The sequence below is a fragment of the Gouania willdenowi genome, chromosome 15 (genome assembly GCF_900634775.1).
Source record: "Gouania willdenowi chromosome 15, fGouWil2.1, whole genome shotgun sequence".
Lineage (NCBI taxonomy): Eukaryota > Metazoa > Chordata > Actinopteri > Blenniiformes > Gobiesocidae > Gouania > Gouania willdenowi.
The window spans coordinates 7,466,029-7,487,009 of NC_041058.1; the positions used below are offsets into that span (position 1 = coordinate 7,466,029).

At 38.7% G+C, this 20,981-nt stretch overlaps 1 protein-coding gene across 1 annotated transcript in view; it reads right to left on the reverse strand.

The window, feature by feature from the left end:
• The window catches only part of camkmt (calmodulin-lysine N-methyltransferase), a 125,319-nt gene that overhangs the window by 27,987 nt on the left and 76,351 nt on the right, over positions 1-20,981 (reverse strand). Inside the window, exons 5-7 of the mRNA XM_028469640.1 lie at positions 9,347-9,407; positions 7,501-7,552; positions 2,595-2,658 (exon numbers count right to left, since the gene is read on the reverse strand). Of these exons, the coding sequence (XP_028325441.1) occupies positions 2,595-2,658; positions 7,501-7,552; positions 9,347-9,407 (177 nt within the window). The remainder of the gene's footprint in view (positions 1-2,594; positions 2,659-7,500; positions 7,553-9,346; positions 9,408-20,981) is intronic.

The window sequence follows — 20,981 nt, forward strand, 5'->3', positions numbered from 1 at the left end:
CATTTTAAACAAACCTTGATTGTTCCTGCCTTTAAAACACTCATCAAGCCCCTAACCCTAGCCGCAACATTGGGATGAAGTCTCACACGAAATCTGACAGGATGGCAATTACTGTGCTCTTAACTTGGCATTGTGGGCAGCTGGGATTGGTAGATGCCACATTGAGCGCGAGTGCTGGGTATTTGTCACTGTGGGTGCCCCATCTGCTGCTTTCGCCTCAAGAGAAAAGAGGTGGACGGCTATTCTTCCACACTCCAAGCCAATCTTACTCTGACTGTGGGGCTGGAAGTTAAAACACACTGCCTACTTTCACTTTGTGTGGCTGCCTAAAACGTGGCAGCTTTGGGCGACTGAAGAGAGCATCACACTGGGGTTTAAACTACAAGCAAAGGATGGCGTGAGAGTGTAGAAATGAAGAAGTATTGAGAGTTTAGGTGGTAAATGACAGAAAAGCCAATTCTATAACTATTACACAAAATATTGATTTGTAAAAGTTTTACAGATCCAGTTAAAGTCTATAGGATATAAGCAACCGGCAACCCAGTGGCCACATGTAAATCTCAGTCTAATTTTGTGAGGCCCCAAAAACAAATACACAATATGATTACACAAAATGACTCAAAAAACAAATAAAATTTTAAAGGAAATACACATAAGGATGAAAAAACACAAAAAATGTCAAGGGATAGACAAAAACACTACAAAAACAAAGCAAAATGACAACAGAAATGCATGTGACTTAAAACACACACAAACAAGAGAAATACACCACATAACAATAAATTAACAAAACAAATAATACAAGAAAAATACACAAAATAGAAACAAAAACATACAAAACAAAAAAAAAATACAAAAGAAACCCACCAAAAACAAAGCAAAACGACAACAAAAATACAAAAATGACTGAAAAATCAGAAAATGAGGACAAAAACTTTTTTTATTCCGTTATTATTGTTCCGATTGGTTGTTAATCTAGTCTGCATCTCTGGGATTGAACAATCACATTCCTGTGATTAATATTTTTTTGGCCCTCACTGTGATAACCATTGCCCACCTCTGGTCTATGATGCTGATTGTCACAGAACCCAGGGTTAAATGAATCATCTGCATTCATTTTGGACAATTGCTTTTCTCACAAAATGCTCATTCCTCACATCTAGTTGTTGCTACAGGATCTCCATCTGTGCTCACATCTCCTCAATTCCTAATATCTAATATCAGCACCAGTCTGTACTTTAAAGTGTTCATCTTCTGCCTCTTCCCCGTCATCAATGTTCTTCTAGTGAACGGTCAGGGACGAAAAAATGGTGCATGCACAGAATGCCATCATGCCAACACAGTATATGCGCTTTTAATACCAATTCCAGCTGGGTTTAGCAGCAGTTTACATGTATATAAAAATCCAGTTACTATCAGATTAAGCTATTTATTTGATTTTCTCAAGCTTTTTCTTATATTATATATATATATATATATATATATATATATATATATATATATATATATATATATATATATTATAAAGACAACCAAAGGTTAGGAAGAGCACAAGTTCTTATAAAGCCATCTCACCAAAATCAAATGCAATAGCATGGCATGAACATATATAAAGAACTATAGATAAAAATAAAAAATATATATTTTCTAAAGGAGGTTTGCCTCTGTTTTTTGAAAAGAGTTCTAAGTGGATATTTAGATTTTAAAGACTGAGGTAAATTGTTCCAAAGAGAAGGTCCTCTATATTCCAAAGTGCATTGGTTAATGGAGGTTCTACAGTACGGCAGCTTCACGTAAACCCACTAGAAAGCAAACTTATGCCATTTGTATTTCTGCTTGTAGTTAAAGTCAGTTTTTCGATCATGCGTATAGTTGATAAGTTGAAAAATCAGTTGATTTTAGCCGCAAAATCCAGAACACAAAATCAGACACAATTTGTTTTACTTGTGGTTACTCTATTACTTGTAGATGACCAATATTACAGTGTCACTCTAACTCAGGGGTGTCAAACGCATTTTTGTTCAGGGTCCAAATGCGGAGCAGTTTGAGCTAAAGTGTGAAAAGATTAATGTGCCCTGGTTTGCACTTCCATGTATAAATGATAGGTGTGTGTATATCAGTCCCTGCAGGAAATTCACCTAAATTTTCCAGAATTTGGGGACACTTTGTAGAGAAATTTAAGGAAAATTTGCCAGATTTTGGAAAAAATTAGAGTTTTTTCAACAATTTAAGATTAAAAATGGCTGCCGTCATGTGATATAAGAACTGAAAAACTGAGCTCTGAGATTAATGTGGATTTTAACTGAATTAACTGGTAATTTTCATTTTTACTTTCTTGAGCGAGCTGAATTTGATGCTCAAAAAGGCTGGATTTGTACCCCCGGGCCTCCAGTTTGACGCTTGTGCTCTAACTCATCTCTCATTTTTGTTCCGAGGAAATAGACAATCCAACAACTAATTGTCTACCAGGAACACCGACCAAAGATATTCCCAGTAACAAATGGGTTTGCATGCAGATAAGCAAACGTGAACTGTAGGAATGAGGAACAGATGAAGAGATAGAAGCGCATGGAAAGAGGACGATGAAAGGATACTCTGAATGGACTTCTCATTCCCATCTGATAGCACGACTTCCTTCACGTCAGCACAAATGGCAACCTGAGAGACGGGGAGGAGAAACGAAACAGAGAACAAAAAAAAAAGAACAAAGTCAAATGCACTCTTAGATGAGGTGAGCATCTGAGACGCACGTCGACACTAACACACAATAATGACATAACCGTATCTACAAAAGCTTGACTCGTGGCAGCCCCGCTCGCCCCCTTTTCCTTTTTCTCCGCAGCTCGCTCTCTCTCTCCTCCTTGCCATTTTCCCTCTCTATCTTCACCCCATTTTTATGTCTGCATTATTTTAATCATTCAATCAAATCAGTCAATACTTTTATCATTGTGGCTAGCGGTGGGGGCTGCTATCTTGCTATCACTCTGTTCAGTAATTGCATTGTGACAGGGGATGATGGCAAGCGCAGAGCCTTTTCATTTGACGCTGGGTGTTTATCAGGCCGAGCCATCACTCCCGTTCGCCGCTGTCACTCTGCACTCGGCTCGCCAGGCCTGCCTGATGCCCTTCATATAACTTTGCGGAGCAGACTGTGCGAGAGGCGTTGTGAGAAAGAGGGACAGAGAAAGAAAGCGTTTGCTCTGAATCTCTGTGTGAGGGAGATAGAGATAGAGAGGTGTGTGCTTTACTATAAACTCATCTGTCCATATTCTCTTTTCTGTTATTTTATATCAGCAAGTGTGTGTCAGGCTGTCACTTTTCAATTGAAGGGTGTGTGTGTGTGTGTGTGTGTGTGTGTGTGTGTGTGTGTGTGTGTGTGTGTAAATGCGCGTTTTTTCTTTTTTCTTAAAAATTTTATATTTTGTTAGCGCTTTGCAATGACTATTGTCGTAATTTGCGCTATATAAATAAAGTTCAACTGAATTGAAAAAACAGACCCACGCACCAAAGGTGAAAGTAATGGATTACAAGCACTAACGGTACTGTAATTGAGTTGCTTTTATGGCAACTCGTACTCTTCTTGAGTTTTTTTTTTTTTTAAATCAGTAATTTTACTTGTACTTAAGTACATTTTAAAAGAAATAAAGTAATGAATTACATTTCTACACCCAACCGTTACTGGCTAAATTTGTACTTTTTGATTTCAAAATGATCAACAGACATTGTGAAACTACAAAAAATAAAAATGACCAGACAACATTTAAATGGGATTCAATGGGAACCGTGGCAAGATTTCTTACCAAAAATTAACATGGGGGTGAAAGTAACTAGTAACCTTTACTTTGAGTATTTAATTGAGCTACTTTTTACTCGTGCTTGAGTATTTTATGTATGACTTACTTGTACTTGAGTACGACTGCATGGGCAGGTACTGGTAGTTATTTTCTGTGTTTTTACCACACAAAAAAAATCTGCCAACATAAATTAATATTCAAACACATATGCTGCCACACATAAGGTGGCATGCTCACTTCCTGAAGGGTGCATTAGAAGGTCAGTGAATGCAGCATGTCCCAACATCTGCTCAAGTAGGAGGACACGGCCTCCAGGATGCACCAGGTCGTCCAGCTGGAAGATCAAGATCCCCAACAAGGAGATCCAATGTGTCCCCCTCCCCACCCCCCACCATCGTTCACTGGGATGAATGAACAAAAACTATCTTAGTCCTTTACACTGGCTCCTGTCAGCCATTAGTATAGACCAGGGACGTCACAATTCATTTTAGTTCAGGGGCCAAATATGAAGCAGCTCGATCTCAAGTGGGCCATATATTTTATGCGGGAAAATTAGTAATTTCACCATTATTGTTCCCTTGTTTGCACTTCTACGTATATATAAAACACTAAATAATGTAGGAAACTGACAATATCCTAGCAATAAGTGATAAATATCAGTCTCAAGCGGAGTTTCACTTTAAATTTCCTTGTTTTTGTGACCAATTTCTATATAATTATGGGAAATTTTATGTAATAATTTGAGGAAATAATAAGAATTTTGTAAGATTTTTGAGTTTTTTCAATAGTTAAACATTAAAAATGACTGCAATCATGCAATACAAGCACCGGAAAAACTGTGAGCTACTGCAAATTTTGTTGAGTTTCATTTACACAATGATTCATGTTTTTTTTTCTACAGGCCAAATTTGATGCTCCAAAGAGCCAGATTTGACACATGTGGTATAGACTTTAAAGTTCTGCTGCTGGTGTATAAATGTGTGAATGGGTTTGGTCCAGAATCCACCAGGTATGAACCCAGCAGGTCTCTCAGATCTATGGACACAGGTCAGATAGTGGAGCCCAGAGTTCACAGCAAACATGGTGATGCTGCTTTTAGTTGTTATGCTGCAAAGAAGTGGAACAAACTTGAAAGATATTTAAGAATGTGAAAATATACATTTACAGGATCAATTTAGTGAATTTATTTAGACAGTTTGAGTGTGTCTCGGTGTCTGCAATACGTCTTTTTCTATTGGGACCTTTAAATTAATCTAAGAATGTCAAGCTGCTGTTAATACTTGCTGAATTGAACAAACATTCCACTGTGAAGTAAAAGGTTTACCTTATTGATTGATTGATTTTTTTTTTTTTTTTAAAGATCATCAAAGTTAGATAAAGATCAGAGATTGAACAGGCATGAAGCAGAGGTAGAGTTGGAAAATGACGAGAATATGAGCTTTTTTTTTGCTCAACATAAACACAAATATATAATTCTAATATATAATTTGCAGATATATGCATTTTTATTGGTTACTATGCAAGATTATGGTGATCTGATCGTAGCCAGCTTTAGTCAACGAAAAAATGAGTTAATATAGTTTTTGTAAAAATAATTAAGAAGTTAAACACAGCTGCTGCTAACGATTGAGCAGCTCATTCTGATAGGTGGATCATGAATTAAGAACAAGAACTGAAATTAATAACTTATTACTGTCACTTTGTGCTAGAATGCAAAAGGTCGACATAGCTTTCATCCTGCTACGCTAAGCACTGACACTGAGACATGCTTGTGCCTTTTAGCCACTGCTTTTAACACGTAACTCCCACATTGTCTTAATATATTACTATTTATGACCACATAAAGCATTTTAATGTTTCTGCTGTTTGATGATTGACTGCTGCCAAAAACACATCTTTAATGTACTTTTTAACTAAACTAAAGATGGTGTCGTGGTGTCAGTGTCGGTTGAAGGAGGGAGGAGGTGATGGAGAGGTGTGAAGGATGGAATCTATCTCAATCCACCAATGTCAAAACATGGTGTATTGACTGCTGAGAGATAAAACCTGGCTTTAACACACACACACACACACATCCACGTGTGCACACACACACACACGGAGAAAAGGCGACCAACCGATCGATGGGTCACTGACGCCTGCTATGTGGAGGGGCCCTTAAGACCCCGGCTAATAAACCCTATGGCTGACAGTCGGCAGTGTCTGACAGTGTGCGTGTGTGTGTGTGTGTGTGTGCGTGTGTGTGTGTGTGTCTGTGTGTGTGTGTGTGTGTGTGCATGAAACAGCTACTTCTGTGCAATAAAAAAACGCCTCTGGCAGCTACGGTAGGATAGAAACATGTATATATTACAATAGTTCATATGCAAAAATAAGAAAAATTGTCAAGACTTGAGAAAGTGTTCATTTTGCAGAGGCACATAAACATTCTGCATTATTCAGTGATGATGGACTTCGCTTCATTTGTACTGATTGATCTTCAAATAGTCTCGAAAATATTAATGTTTGTCTGTAGCATCATCACTAGTTTATTTCCCCCCGTAAAACCATACAAGGTGGGCGACCGTGGTCTCAGGTGGTAGTGGGTCGTCTTCTGATTGAGAGGTTGGGGGTTCGATCCCAGTACCTGACTATGTGTCGAAGTGTCCTTGGGCAAGACACTGAACCCTAAGTTGCTCCCAGTGGTCGACTAGCGCCTTGCATGGCAGTCCTGTCGCACTGGTGTGTGAATGTGAGAGTGATTGGGTGAATGAGCTGATATGTAAAGCGCTTTGAGACTGCTTCAGTGTGGTGATAAAGCGCTGTATAAATCAAGTCCATTTCCATTTTACAAGGTCTCACAAAAATTTTGATGGTAAAGTTCTGGCAACTAAAACAGTTTTTTCACCCTATAAAAAAAAGTTGCTTCTTTTTTAACAGTGTAATGTAATACAGGTCATTTTAAAGTTGAATTTTTGCCAACAACGGCAACTGTTACTGTAAATTATACTGAATTTTCACGTCTACAATGACCCCATAGTTTTTACGGTGAATTTCGTTCAACCGCAGCTGCCAGTGTTATACCAAAAATTACATGGATTTTATTTTATTTTCTAACAGTGTAGCCTGGTCAGAGGTTTGTACATTTAAAACTAAATCACATTTTTTTAATACAGCAAAACTACAGCATTATCTTGTATCTATTATGCAACTAAATCCCAAAAAACTATTTCAAAATGTCCCTAAAAAAGCATCTGATGTTAAGTCTAATCAACCCAATAAAATAAGACCATAATGATGACACATAAGTATAATATACTTAACATGTACTATAACATGTTGTCGGGGTCTTCTTTTATGAATTGGATTGAATTTAATCTATAGGTATTGCAGCATGTGGGGTAGAAGTAAAGAGGCCGATACAAAGGGACGAGGAAGTGATTTAGGGCTATTTAAATCATTCCATTAAATCAAGTTAAACAAAGAAAAGAAAAGTTAATTTTGTCCACTTTCTAGACAATTTCAGGTGAATTGTTATCTCAGATTTATTTTATAAAGTTGATGCTTTATGGAAGGTAAAATACACTGACACAGGACGTGTGTGTGTGTTTGTGTGTGTGTGTGTGTGTGTGTGTGTGTGTGTGTGTGTGTGTGTGTGTGTGTGTGTGTGTGTGTGTGTGTGTGTGTGTGTGTGTGTGTGTGTGTGTGTGTGTGTGTGTGTCAAACTTACCAAGAGTCCACCGAGACAAGTCATACCTCCTCCTAACTCACACACCACTCCCCTGAGAGACAGACAGCAGGACAGGGAGTCATTCATTGCATTGTAACACACACACACACACACACGCACACGCACGCACGCGCACACACACAAACACACACACACACACAGTTATGTACACAACGTAGAAGGCACAGCAGGGTAGGGAATATCAATTCAACTATTAGCTTGAAAGTTGAATCCTGAGCATTGAGAAGCACAAGCTGAACAGCAGGAAATCCATGGGTGTGCACCTACACACCTACACACACACTTGTCGTTTGAATGCTCATTCAACCCTTCTCTCCATCCTCTTCCTCCTCCTTTCATCCCTCTTCCCCTCCATCTCTTTCCCTGTCCTCTTTCATCCTCCCTCCCTCGCTGACCTTCACCATGCGGCTCTGATCAATACCCCTCTCCTCCTCGCCTCCCGCCTCTTGAATGTTAAAACAGGAAATCAAAGGGTGCCGTTCCACCTTGAGTGGAAATCAAAAGTGTCTGCGTGCCTTTCAGCCCCGTGCCACAGGGTAGGCCGACGCTCAGCAGACGAGGGAGCGGAGAAAAGAGCAGCGCACATGGACACAGCGTGCCACAGAAAGCCGCAGAGTGCTGCAGCTTGACACAAAGACCCAGCACTTACCGAGCAAAAGCTCCCGGTCACAGTTAAGTTTGTGGTGCTTTCAGGAAAGCACAGGAACTGTCAGCTTTGGAGTTTTAGTGGGAAAACGCAGACCTTTTATTCATCTGCTTCCATCACTGGCCAACATAGTCAATAACTCCTTCTTCCAATGGGGTGACGTTCCTCGGTACTCAGTAACTATTCTGAATATGCTTTACATCAGTGGTTCTCAACCTTTTCAGCCCGCAACCCCCAAAATAAAGGTGCCAGAGACCGAGGACCCCCCAGTTCATTGTTCTATGAATCTGTGATAACCACATTTATTAATTTATCTGAATAATATCCACTGTTATCCAGTTAATCAGAAAAAAAGTGGGTTAAAAGTCACCAAAAATGGAGGAAAAGGTGGTGAAATGGGATTTTTAAAAAAACACAGAAATTGGGTAAAAGTTGCAAATTAGAGTGGCCAAAAATGGCCAAAAAAAGTGGTAAAAAGGGTTCAAAGCATTATTATTGGCCTAAAAGTAGGAACAATTAGTTTAAACTGGCAAATAATGGCATTACAAATCGTGAATGAGGTTACATTGGCAAAAAATAAGCATGAAATATAGTGAAAAAAAGTTAAAAGTGACAATAATGGGTCAACGTATGCAATATTAGGTGGGAAAAAAGGTGGAAAAAATGTCTTTAAAGTGGAAAAGACATTGAAATTTGATGGAGAAGTAGGGAGTAATAAATGTAGGGAAGTAGGGAGTAATAAATGTATTAAAAGGAGCAAAAAAATGGTGTAGTTGCAGAAAAAGAGTAAAAATAAGCAAAAATAGGCTCAAATTATTCAAAAAAATTCTTATTTTCTTAAAGGCATCTGGCGACCCTCTCCCAGTGTCTCGCTTCCCCAAATAGGTTCCCGCCCCCAAGGTTGAGAACCCCTGCTTTATATCACTGGACTCTTCTGTCCTTGGATTACTTATTGCACCATCGTGACTCATAGTTATGAGACGATTGTAAATCATAAGATTTTGTGTTTTATGATGCTTAAAGAATAGATTTAGAATTCGAGCAAGTTCATTTTGTCTTCTTTTTTGAAATAATATGCTCAGGTCTCATTGAATGAGATCAAGGAGATCTGGAGATCAATAAAGGTGTATTCTATTCTCTATTTTAACTGTGTTAGTTAAAAAAAAAGCGGTGACTCACTTGAACATGTGACGTTTCTGCAGACTGTAATGTGCCATCACTTCCTCTGACGGCCACACACCTGAATCAGCAGAGGACGACAACACAATTAGTGACACGTGTTCAGCACAAAATACAGCGACATGTGTTTGAATTTAAAGACATAAAATAAAGAAATAAATGAATGAAACGTTCAGTGAAACATGATTAGATGCATTGTGTTTTCCAGCCTCTGCTCATTTGCTCATTTCCAGCTTTTCCTGTGATCCAAGGTTTCTCCGCCTCGTCTGCCTGCCTGCGTATCCTAAATCCTCGCTACACACTCTCGTTGGGCACAGCATCTGCGCGTGTGTGTGTGTGTGTGTGTGACATAGGGTCCAGTGGGTGATAATCACAGCGTGCAGGCCTGTCTGGCTTATCACCTACTGTCAGCCCTTCTCCTTCTGCTGTGCATGTAACACACACTAGAATACGCTCTGTGCTGCTTTTCCCCACCACTCACATCCACACATGCAAACACATCTTGGCAGCAGAAGAAGTAAACACCCATTTGAATAAAACTTCAGGTTTTTCTGTCTTTTTTTTTTCTCGTGCTTCTGGCTTTCAATAAGAAGGTTCGCCTTGGCGCTGTCTGTGTGTGTGTGTGTGTGCGTGCGCGTGTTCGTATGTGTCTATATGAAAGATTTATTGGAGGTAGAAAAAGCAGAATGAGACGATATGGAAAGCAAGAGTAAGAGATGAACGCAGAGAGAGAAAATGAGCGAAGTAACGAGACAAAACTGGAAAAAAGGGGTGAGGTGGGGGCGGGGGATAACGGTGGAGAGAGAATAGGTGGTAGTCAATATAATAAGCAGCTTACAGGAGGTCTCTCATCACCTCATGGGGCTGACATCACTGCTCTCTCTCTCTCACACCTTCATGCTCCGCTCTGCCAAGATTAGCTCAAGCAAGCCGGATTTAATAATGTCTATTGATAAAATGTCCAAATATTCCAATTCCTTATTAGAGAGGAAAAAAAAGAAACATCCTCTCCATCTTAGCCTCTCACCCACACACACACACACACACACACACACACACACACTGAATTAGGGTGACTTTTTGAATTCCATCCAATAACTTTAAATTGCAATGTGTTACAGTGTTGGCACTGATAACATTTGTCCTCCTGGTGACGTTTATGACAAACACACGTCTGGCGTTGACCTGTGTTGTCCTATAAATCATCCAATAACACCTTTAACAAGTCAAATCTTTAAGTTGTGATATATTATTCCTTTTTAATGCAACTTTAGTGAGTAACACTTTTCTGCTAAAACAGCAGCAGCCACGTGATAAAATGATACTGTGACACGTGACCTATTCCTTCCATCAGCACTGACTCGTCTAAAACAGAAGATTGACTCCAAAAGCACAAAATGACAAGAAAAAATTTAAATAACAAAAATAACGAACAACAAAAACACACAAAATGACTCCAAAAACCCACACAACTTAAAAAAAAAAAAAAAATTAGAGAAAACAGGGCAAAAAAAGGGCAAAAAACTAAAAAAAAACAACACACAAGACACCATTGTTCTTTCCTATAATAATGTTCTGATTAGAGGAAAAGAAACATCCTCTTGCCTCGCACACACGCATACACACTGAATTAGGGTGATTTTTATTGTCCTATGAATTATCAAACAACACCTTAAAATGACCAAAAATGAACAGAAAAAGTGGCAAAAAGAGTTGAAAGTGTCAATATTGGCTTAAAAGTGGAAGAAATGGGGGGAGGGGGGGATTGGGGTAATGTAATTTAAAAAGTCGAAACAATTAGTTTAAACTGGAAAATAATGAGCATGACAAATCATGAATGTGGTTAAATCTTCAAAAAATAACCATGAATTATGGTGAAAAAAGGTTCAAACTAAGTGACATTAATGGGTCAATTTATGCAACATTAGGTAGGAAAAGGGGTGGAAAAGGTTTATAAGAGCCGAAATTGTCTTGAAAATGGAAAAAAATGTGCAGAAAAGGCATTAATATTTGATAGAGAAGTGGCGGAAAAGGGAGTAAGGTAGCAAAAATGCATTAAAAGGAGCAAAATATGGCAAAAAAGTGATGAAAATAGGTTAAAATATGCCAAGTTTGGTGTAGTTGCAGAAAAAGGGTAAAAATATACAAAAATTAGCTAAAATTGTTCCAAAAATATTCTTAGTTTCTTGAAGGCATCTGGCAACCTCTCCCAATGTCTCATGACACAACCCCAAGATAGAGAACCCCTGGTTTGAAGACAGATTATTCCTGTTAAATGCAACATTAACATTTTTCACTTTTCTGCTACATTAGCAGCGGCCACATGATTAAACTATACTGTGACGCGTGTCCTATTCCTTCCATCAGCACTGACCCCTCTTCTCTCTGATTGTGTGCTCACATGAAACATAATGGCATCACAACACAAACCTCTGCCCCTCTGAAAGGATAGTGGAGACCCTTCCCCTCCACATCAACCAGTGACACTTGACACAAAGGGTCAAACTGAACATCTTGGGCAGATGATGAACAGTAGAGGGTGGTAATGCAACATTAATGCGAGTCTGATTGTGCAGTTAGAAACAAACAATGGCCGATGCACCTTTACATGCAGATGGAAACACAAACATTACTGTGAATTTTCACATGAGGATTTTATTTGAAGCAGTAAAAACTTGTCGGTCCCTCTAGGATGATACACAAACAACTCCAAAAGTGTAATTTAGCTACAGTAATTTGAATTTGGGTCACGCAAAGTCCATCCTTTGTTCTCCAACATAGTTATAGATAAACGTTTCTTCATTTAAAGCTACGTGTGTGTGTGTGTGTGTGTGAACAAGTCAGCGCTGAATAATAAAGCTTTGTAAAGCATATGTGAATCTGATGGTTAATCCTAAACTCCAATAACATTAATAGCCCATCGTGATACGAGCTGAGTGTGTCTGTGTGTGTGTGTGTCTACGTGTGAAGTGTGCATATACTTGTGTGATAACTATGCAGAAAGTGGGGTTTTGTGTGTGTGTGTGTGTGTGTGTGCCTTCCAGGTCGATGTGCACTGTAGGAAATGAAGGGATCAGGAGTGTAGAGGAGATTACTCTTCCTGAGGATAATGAAATTATTTCTCACCTTCAATTACTAGATGAGCAGAGGAAGCAGTGCAGGTGTGTGCAGGGAAAGCGTGCGTCTTTGTGCTGCCGTTTTGTTTTCTGACGCAGGAGCTAAATCTCGCCATTTGAGTTTCTTTGTGTGTGAAAACCGTGAAGGTCGGAGTGTCTGATTTCACCTCAAGTCGTCTGTTCTTCCTAGTTTTTACGACTTGTGCTCAAACATGAAGTTCAACGGATCAAAGTATTTTTAGGAGGAGGAAGATATATTTTTTTTATAGTTATTAGCTATTGTATACATACAGCAATCTACCTTCATTCTCTTGCATTAACATGGTATGGCCATCATCACACCAGAATAGGAAACTATAACTATACTATAACTATAAACTCCTCTTTGACTTAACCCTTTTTTTGCAGCCCCCAAAGTAAATGAGCAAATTGAATTAAAAAAAAAAAAAAAGCTACACACAAAAAGACAGAAAAGCACACAAAAAGAGTGCTAATACTACACAAAAGAGTCCAAAAACACAAGAATGACAACAGGAATGTACAAAATGAGAGTAAAATATTCAATAACAAAATTATTAGACAACAAAAACACAGACAACATAAAAAACTGTACAAAATGACAAAAACAAAACACACAAATGACAACAAAAACACACACGACCCTTTTGTTCTTTCGTTGTGTGTGTGACACTGTCAGCTTGTTTAAAACCCTGTGAAGAAGAACTTTTCCAGGTAGATCACCTTTTGCATTTCAGTCATCTGGAATATTTGGCACCACGACCTCATCACTCTCAATTACAGAATAAATGTAAATAATGCTGTAAGCATTTGGGGATAACACAATTTACCATATGACTAATCAATGTTTAAACTGTCACTGCTATCCAGAGAGATAGTTTTAAACAAGCTAAACATGTACCATAGCATCTACTGAGCTGACCTGCTGCTGAACCTGGGAACCCCATAACTTACTGTATGTCCGACTAATCTGGCTTCAGTAGCTGTTGGTAAATCACAAGCAGATGTAGGAATTATCCATCTATTGCTTTTCCAAGCACAGACCTGCAGTGACGGTGAAGAAAAGTAACACATTAAATCACATGTGAGGACCTTCTAGCCAGGTCTTCTTATATCCTTATCGTCATTATCAAACAGCAGTAAAGGAATTGGCTAAAGAGTTACCAGCTAAAGAGGATCCAGGTGCTAACGTGCTATCTTATTAACTAAGCCAAGTTAAGCTAACTGTACTAGAGGCAAGACTTTTATTTGACAGATAACTGTTAATAAAAACCCTACTTTGACCATTTAAGTCAGGGGTGTGGAACTAATTTTAGTTCAGGGGCCAAATACAGAGCAGTTTCATCTCAAGTGGGCCACAGACTATTTTGTGAGAAAATTAGAAAGTTTCAAATTTATTGTGCTCTAGTTCAGTGCTTCTCAACTGGTGGGTCGAGACCCAAAAGTGGGTCGCGGACCTGTACTGGGTGGATCACAGACAGCTGGTCAAAAATACAGTATCTAAATATTAAAGCTGATATCCGGAGTTTCTGAGAGGACGTCTTGATGTTCCTCCCACAACAGCTCCACTTCTTCCCCCTGCCTCTGCAATCTACCAGAAGCCACGCCTCTACTTTTCTGCACGCGCATTGCGGAACATAACGAGGTTGCATCGGGTCGCATTGATATAGGCTTATGGGTCAGGTAAGAGCTAAAATCATATTTACCTGTTTGCTTGTTTTCGTGCACAGTTCCGCATTCACTTTGATTGACAGTCTCAAAAACAGGAAGTGGAAGCCTATTGGCTGGGCGCACTATAGGACGAAGGAGGGACTTATGAATGACCAACGGCAGTAGACCATAGTAAAAGACTCGTTAGGTTTTTTTTCACATTTCAAAAGAATCATACATAAACATTGATTTCTCAGAAACTCTGGATATCAGCTTTATGTTTCTCATGCTGGAATTTTTTCTTTTGACAGGCATTTTGAGAAATGCATGTTGCACAGGAAAACATATAGATTTATGTTTTTAAAAACATTACATACAGTATGTGTTTTCAACAGCTATTTTTTTAAACTAAATTTGTTTGGGTGAATTCTAAAAAAAAAAAAAAAGTGGGTCGCGATTTATTGACCATGGCAAAATGTGGGTCCCAGGGTGAGAACCCCTGCTCTCGTTTGCACTTCTACATATGCATAAAATACAAAATATGTAAGAAACTGACCATATCCAAGAAATATGTAATAGATATCAGTCCCAACAGGATCTTTAATTTAAATTTCTTAGATTTCTAAGAAATTTCTAATTAATTAAGAGAAATATTATGTAATAATTTGAGGAAAAAACTTAAGGATTTTGTAAAAATCGACATTAAAAATGACTCCAATCACGCGATATAAGCACTGTGGGGAAAACTGTGAGCCATTGCACATATTACTGAGTTTCATTTACACAATGATTCATGTTTTCTCAGTCATTTTCTCCTACGGGTCGAATTGGATGCTTTAAAGGGCCGGATTTGGCCCCTGGGCCATGAGTTTCACACCAAAGTCAATGTTACTTAATGAATATCTTGAAGCAGACCAATTTAGCTCTGTTTCTATTTGATTTCCAGAAGGAATAAAAGCCTGTGTTTTCACATTTCTTAGGTTAGCTTGTGACGGGGCAGCCTGCTGAGGACGGAATAGCTGCATGATGCTATTTGAGAGGATGTGATGAGGAAATAAAGTGAAACTATGAATTGTAAAAGAGCAGTAAAATGATATGAGCAGATAATAAATAGAAAGAATGGGAGCAAAAGAAAAGAATAGGAAGACAATACATCTGTGCAGCAGGCAGAGAAATGGAAGGTGGGAAAAAAAAAAGGCAGAGAAAGATGGGTCAAGATGGGGTTAAGTGGGCTGTGATGTTGACTTTTTGCACCAACAACACATTCTGACACACACACACACCTCTGTGTGATTCTCTTAAACTCATAAATGCATACTCTCTCTCTCACACACACACACACACACACACGGCGTCTTTCGCCCGCCTCGGGCCAAGTGTGTCTTCGGGCTCATGGTGATCCTTCTCCACATTAAGCGAGGTCTCAGATAATTCCTAAGCCTCCTCCATGGCCGATCCAATAAGGGATAAGGCTCTCTGCTCGCCATGATCAACTGACAATCTGTTCTCTCACACGGCTACTTTAGTGAAGGCCGGGATTACCCCCAGCAGCCAAGACAGTTTATAAGAGCAGTGTGTGTGTGCGCGTGTGTGTGTGTGTTAGAGAGGTCAGCTTCAGCTATTTACTGTATGCCATAAGCAAAGCTAAATCTAACAATCATATAGTAGTAATGTAGTAATATCAATAACATTAAGAATAGCAGCATTGTTTTTTTCTACATTTATGATTTGATGATCAAAATAAATAAAGAAAGTGTCTATTTGTACGGTTGCCGTACCGACAACCCCCGGTGCTATTGGTACGATTACCAAAGTACACGTACGCAGTATCTTAAGGTTAGGTTTAGGGTTAGGTTATAACCCAATATTGCAACAATTTTTAGGGTCAGGCTGAGGATAAGGTTTAGTCTTAGTCACGCGACCTAAACTGGCCAATGACTGACCTATCACGTGACCTAAACTGGCCAATGACTGACCTATCACGTGACCTAAACTGGCCAATGACTGACCTATCATGTAACCTAAACTGGCCAATGACTGACCTATCACGTGACCTAAACTGGCCAATGACTGACCTATCACGTGACCTAAACTGGCCAATGACTGACCTATCATGTGACCTAAACTGGCCAATGACTGACCTATCATGTGACCTAAACTGGCCAATGACTGACCTATCATGTGACCTAAACTGGCCAATGACTGACCTATCATGTGACCTAAACTGGCCAATGACTGACCTATCATGTGACCTAAACTGGCCAATGACTGACCTATCATGTGACCTAAACTGGCCAATGACTGACCTATCATGTGACCTAAACTGGCCAATGACTGACCTATCATGTGACCTAAACTGGCCAATGACTGACCTATCATGTGACCTAAACTGGCCAATGACTGACCTATCATGTAACCAAAACTGGCCAATGACTGACCTATCATGTGACCTAAACTGGCCAATGACTGACCTATCATGTAACCAAAACTGGCCAATGACTGACCTATCATGTGACCTAAACTGGCCAATGACTGACCTATCACGTGACCTAAACTGGCCAAATAGGGGCGCTGCGTATGGACAGAATGTTGGTATATTGATACGACAACCGCACAGATAGCCACTGCCGTAAATAAATACACAAGTCTACAAGAATTACTTAGTTACACGTCTGTAATATTGCACAATATGTTTGAACACATATTAATGTCAAACCCTCTGAGGAGAGAAGAAACCATCTGAAGAACTTGGGTAATAATACATAAGCAGTACATTACCCATTTTCCCCAAAATTCTTCCTTTTTTCCCCCTAAACACGGCTTTAAATGTTTTATATTAAAACAGAAATGTTCAGCCACACATCTTTCATTGTTGTGTGTCTAACAGTGTTGATTTTGTGACAATAACTAGACTATGACTAATTTAAAAAAAAAATGAATATTATATCAACATATGTTGATATTTTTGTTAACTAATCAAAATGAAACTATAATTTCGTCATATTCATGTGGTATGAGTGTATTTACAAACATTAATAACACCCAATATCACGTTGATCAATGGTAATTCAATCTTTAAAAAAAAAAATGTATAAACTCTTATGCTTTATATTCTATATCTGTGACGGATTTAGCCGACTAAAATCTTAATGTCATTTTAGTCAAAAGACTATAACTACAACTAAAACTAAATAGAAATTTGTTGTCAAAATTAACACTATTCATACAATAACAATAACGGCTGCACCAACTTGTTGACTCGTATTTAGTGACTCAAAATACCTACAGTATAGCAGTGTTTTTCAAACTTGAGGTCGTGACCCCATGTGGGGCACCTGGAATTAAAATGGGATTGAATTGTCTAGTAATTAATAACAAATTACTCATTAAAATTATTTATATATACTATTGTTGTATTGTTATTATTATTAATATTTAATTGTTATTCTTTACCACACACATTTTCTCAAATATAACTAATCACGCACACTAATCCCGACTACTGTGTATTTGTAACACAGTATAACAAACGCCAGAAATTTGTGATCTCAAAATGGGGTCACTGCCCCAAAAAGTTTAGGAACCACACACACACACACGTGAGGAAATAATATTCTGCTAACGAAGATCTGGTCCAGGACTACTATTACACAATGATGTAACATCACTAAATTTAGACGATAGGAAGGCAAAAAAGACAAAAAGAAAAACAAGAATCCAACAACTTAACATTTCCATTTAAAAACAGCATTTCATACAGACTTTTCTTTAATCTGATTAAACAAGGCTTTCTGAAAGCATGAGGTATTAATAGTGAGGTTAATACTAATAGCAATCCTGAAATGATCAATCTGTCGAGCCGTTGTGGTTAAATACACATGCTGAGGATAGGCAGTTTAGATAGCCTATTCGCCTTCTGCCAGGAGAGCCAGCCGGTGTGTGATAAGCATCGACATTCTAGCCAACAGAGTCCGCCTTGGAGACACTCCTGATCCCTTTTTCCATTGGAATAGGCTCATCTCAGCACGCTCGCACGAACACACGGCCGCACATGCACATATGAACATGCTCTTGCACACACACTTGGAGGACTGTGCAGGGCTTCGATAAGCGTGGCCCTTCTCTCTCCCTCTCTTTCTCTCTCTGAGTAAACATCATTTTGGATTAGGCAGAGTATAATGAGAGCAGGGGCTATCTGCCCACCACGCCTGCATTGTGGCCCCCCGCTCCTCTCTGAGGGGGCCGAGACCAATCTTTACTCTGCTATTTATCCCCCTCCTCTGATAGCTTACTTATCTGCAGCAAAATGCCAGGGCTGACTGCCTGTCTAACTGGCCCTATAACTGTCTGCTTGGTCTTCTGCCTGCATGTCTGTCCCTCTGTCTGTCACCTTGTCCAAAATTATGCAAAATAAATACAACAGCTGTAACGTCTTGTTTCATCGGTCTTTTACGTGATTGTCAGGACAGAAGTCCTTCCAGCAAGATTCTTTTTGTCTTCTTTTTGAATAATATGTTAAGGTTTCACTTATTCAGACAAAAACCTTGCTGGAATTACTACGCAGAAGTGAAGGAAACATCAAAGGAAACATCAAAGTGATCAGCAGAGGCCTCTGACGAAGACTGGCAGTTGCCAGTTGAAACATGTCAGGAGATCAAAGTGGATTTCCTAAGTAACAGTTGTTAAGTCATATTTGCTGTTGACGCAATCAGTGTTCATTTTTGTTGAGTACGTTTTTGTTTACTACGTTTCCCTTGGAAATGCGCAAAAACAATTAAGCACAAAAAAAAAAAAAAAAAATGGTAATGGAAACACCTGAATTTGGATGTCTCAAATTCACAAAAATTGTGAATTTTGACATCAACAACAATCCGTGTACCCTTCGTTCTTTGATTATTTTGTTTCAAAACCTAATTAAAAAAAATAGAAAAAGAAGGAAAATGGAAAAATCAAAAACCAAAAAAGCAGTGATTTTTCTGTTTTAAAATAAAATCTGGTGATGTTTGTCTGATATTTGGATATTTACGCGGAAACTAGGACGAGAGCTTCATATGTTTTAATCTCACCACACATAGGGGACACACAGACGGACTTTTACTCTGCTGCGTTTGATAAAAAATGATCTTGTATCATGTTGTAATTTGTGTGTCGATGGCGTTTTGTTAAATAGTTATTGATGCTGGAAGTCCGAATCTGTGAATATTTGCCAACTTTACCAAACAGTGTTATGGTCCAAATAGTATGCTCACGGTCCAGACATAAAAAGAAGCAACGCATAGGTCACATTACTGGTGAATTTAAATGTTATTAATACATAAATAAATCAAAACCAAAAAATGGATGTTACGTAAAACATGCACGTGATATGTGGAACCAGAGTTGGTGTAAAGAATCTACTGGTGCTCCTCGTTTCTTGTGATCAATTTCTGTGTGTTAACGACTGCTGTTATATATATGAATAAACATTTTTACTGCCCTCAAAAAACCTGTAACTGTTTTTGCAAAAGTGTCAAATGGTAGAAGTTCTAACATCTATTGTTCCTCACACCAGCCTCACAGTCGATAGTCAGTCACCAGTTTATCTGAATACTATTTGGACCGTAACACCGTGAAACAAAACATAAACAAGAGCAGCTTTTTACGAGTTAAAACATTCACAGACTGCATGAAAACAGGAGCTGAAACAGAAAACTGCTGAAATAAATCCTAAACAGTCCTATTGTGTGAGGAGACCTGGTCCAGGACCTGGGCAGGAAAATGAGATGCAGCGGACTTCAGTTCTTGCTCTAATTTTGCCGTAAATATCAAAATATCACAGAAACGTCAAGTGACAAGTGAAAAAAAAAAAAAAAAAACGCTGCTCATCTGGTTTTTCTGTATTTCTGTTTTGGTTCTAAATCAGTAAAACAAAATAACTACAATGTTTCTTTGTTATTTTGATTTGGTTTTAAAACAGAATAACCAAAGAATGATGGGTACATGGATTTACAACTGAATTATTTGGTCATTTACACAATAATTAATGTTTTCTCATTTCTACTGTCTCCTGCAGGGCGAATTGGATGCTCTAAAGGGCCAAACTTGGCCCCCGGGCCTTGAGTTTGAAACAAGTATTTTAGGTGTCCACGCAATAATTTTCTCCTATTTTTAATTACATCCTAATTGACTTAATGCTACTGCACTAGTCATGCGTTACTGCATGGCTTTGCCAGAGATGACAGAGAAGAGGAACAATGTAATGAAAGAGCAGAGAATGAAATGTAAAGGGAGCCAGGAAGAGACAAAGAGGCCGACTGACATGTGGCTAATGGACATATCAGCACTGAAGTGTGGGCTTTAGCTTTGCATAGCTTCATTCTGATTAGCATGCCAAGAGATGCATCATGGGGCAATGTGACAACCCCAGATTACTACATTCACACACACACATGCACACACAAGTTTACCACCTCATGCATGCTCACGTACACAAAAAATTCTATTTGGAAAGAGACAAAAATGTCAAATTACAGGGTGTCACCTCCTGGGAGCAAAGCAGAGTTTTAGGATGGGAATATGGAAAAGAAAACACACCAACTTTAGGGCTGAATGCTAATATGCAGCCTATTACACCTCCACCTGTCACTGGTCATAATGTATAAGCTATTAATGTTATTAGCATATAATAATTAACAGAAAATGTGGATGAAACCGTAAGATTTGGTATTGATACTATGTAAATACAGGACCAATATTCCAGATACATAGATGAGGTGGTTTTGTGATTGTTTGGTTAAAAAAATATACGTCACAACAACACATTTTATCATCATGAAAAATCTTATTTGTTCAGAAACAATAAAACCAAATTG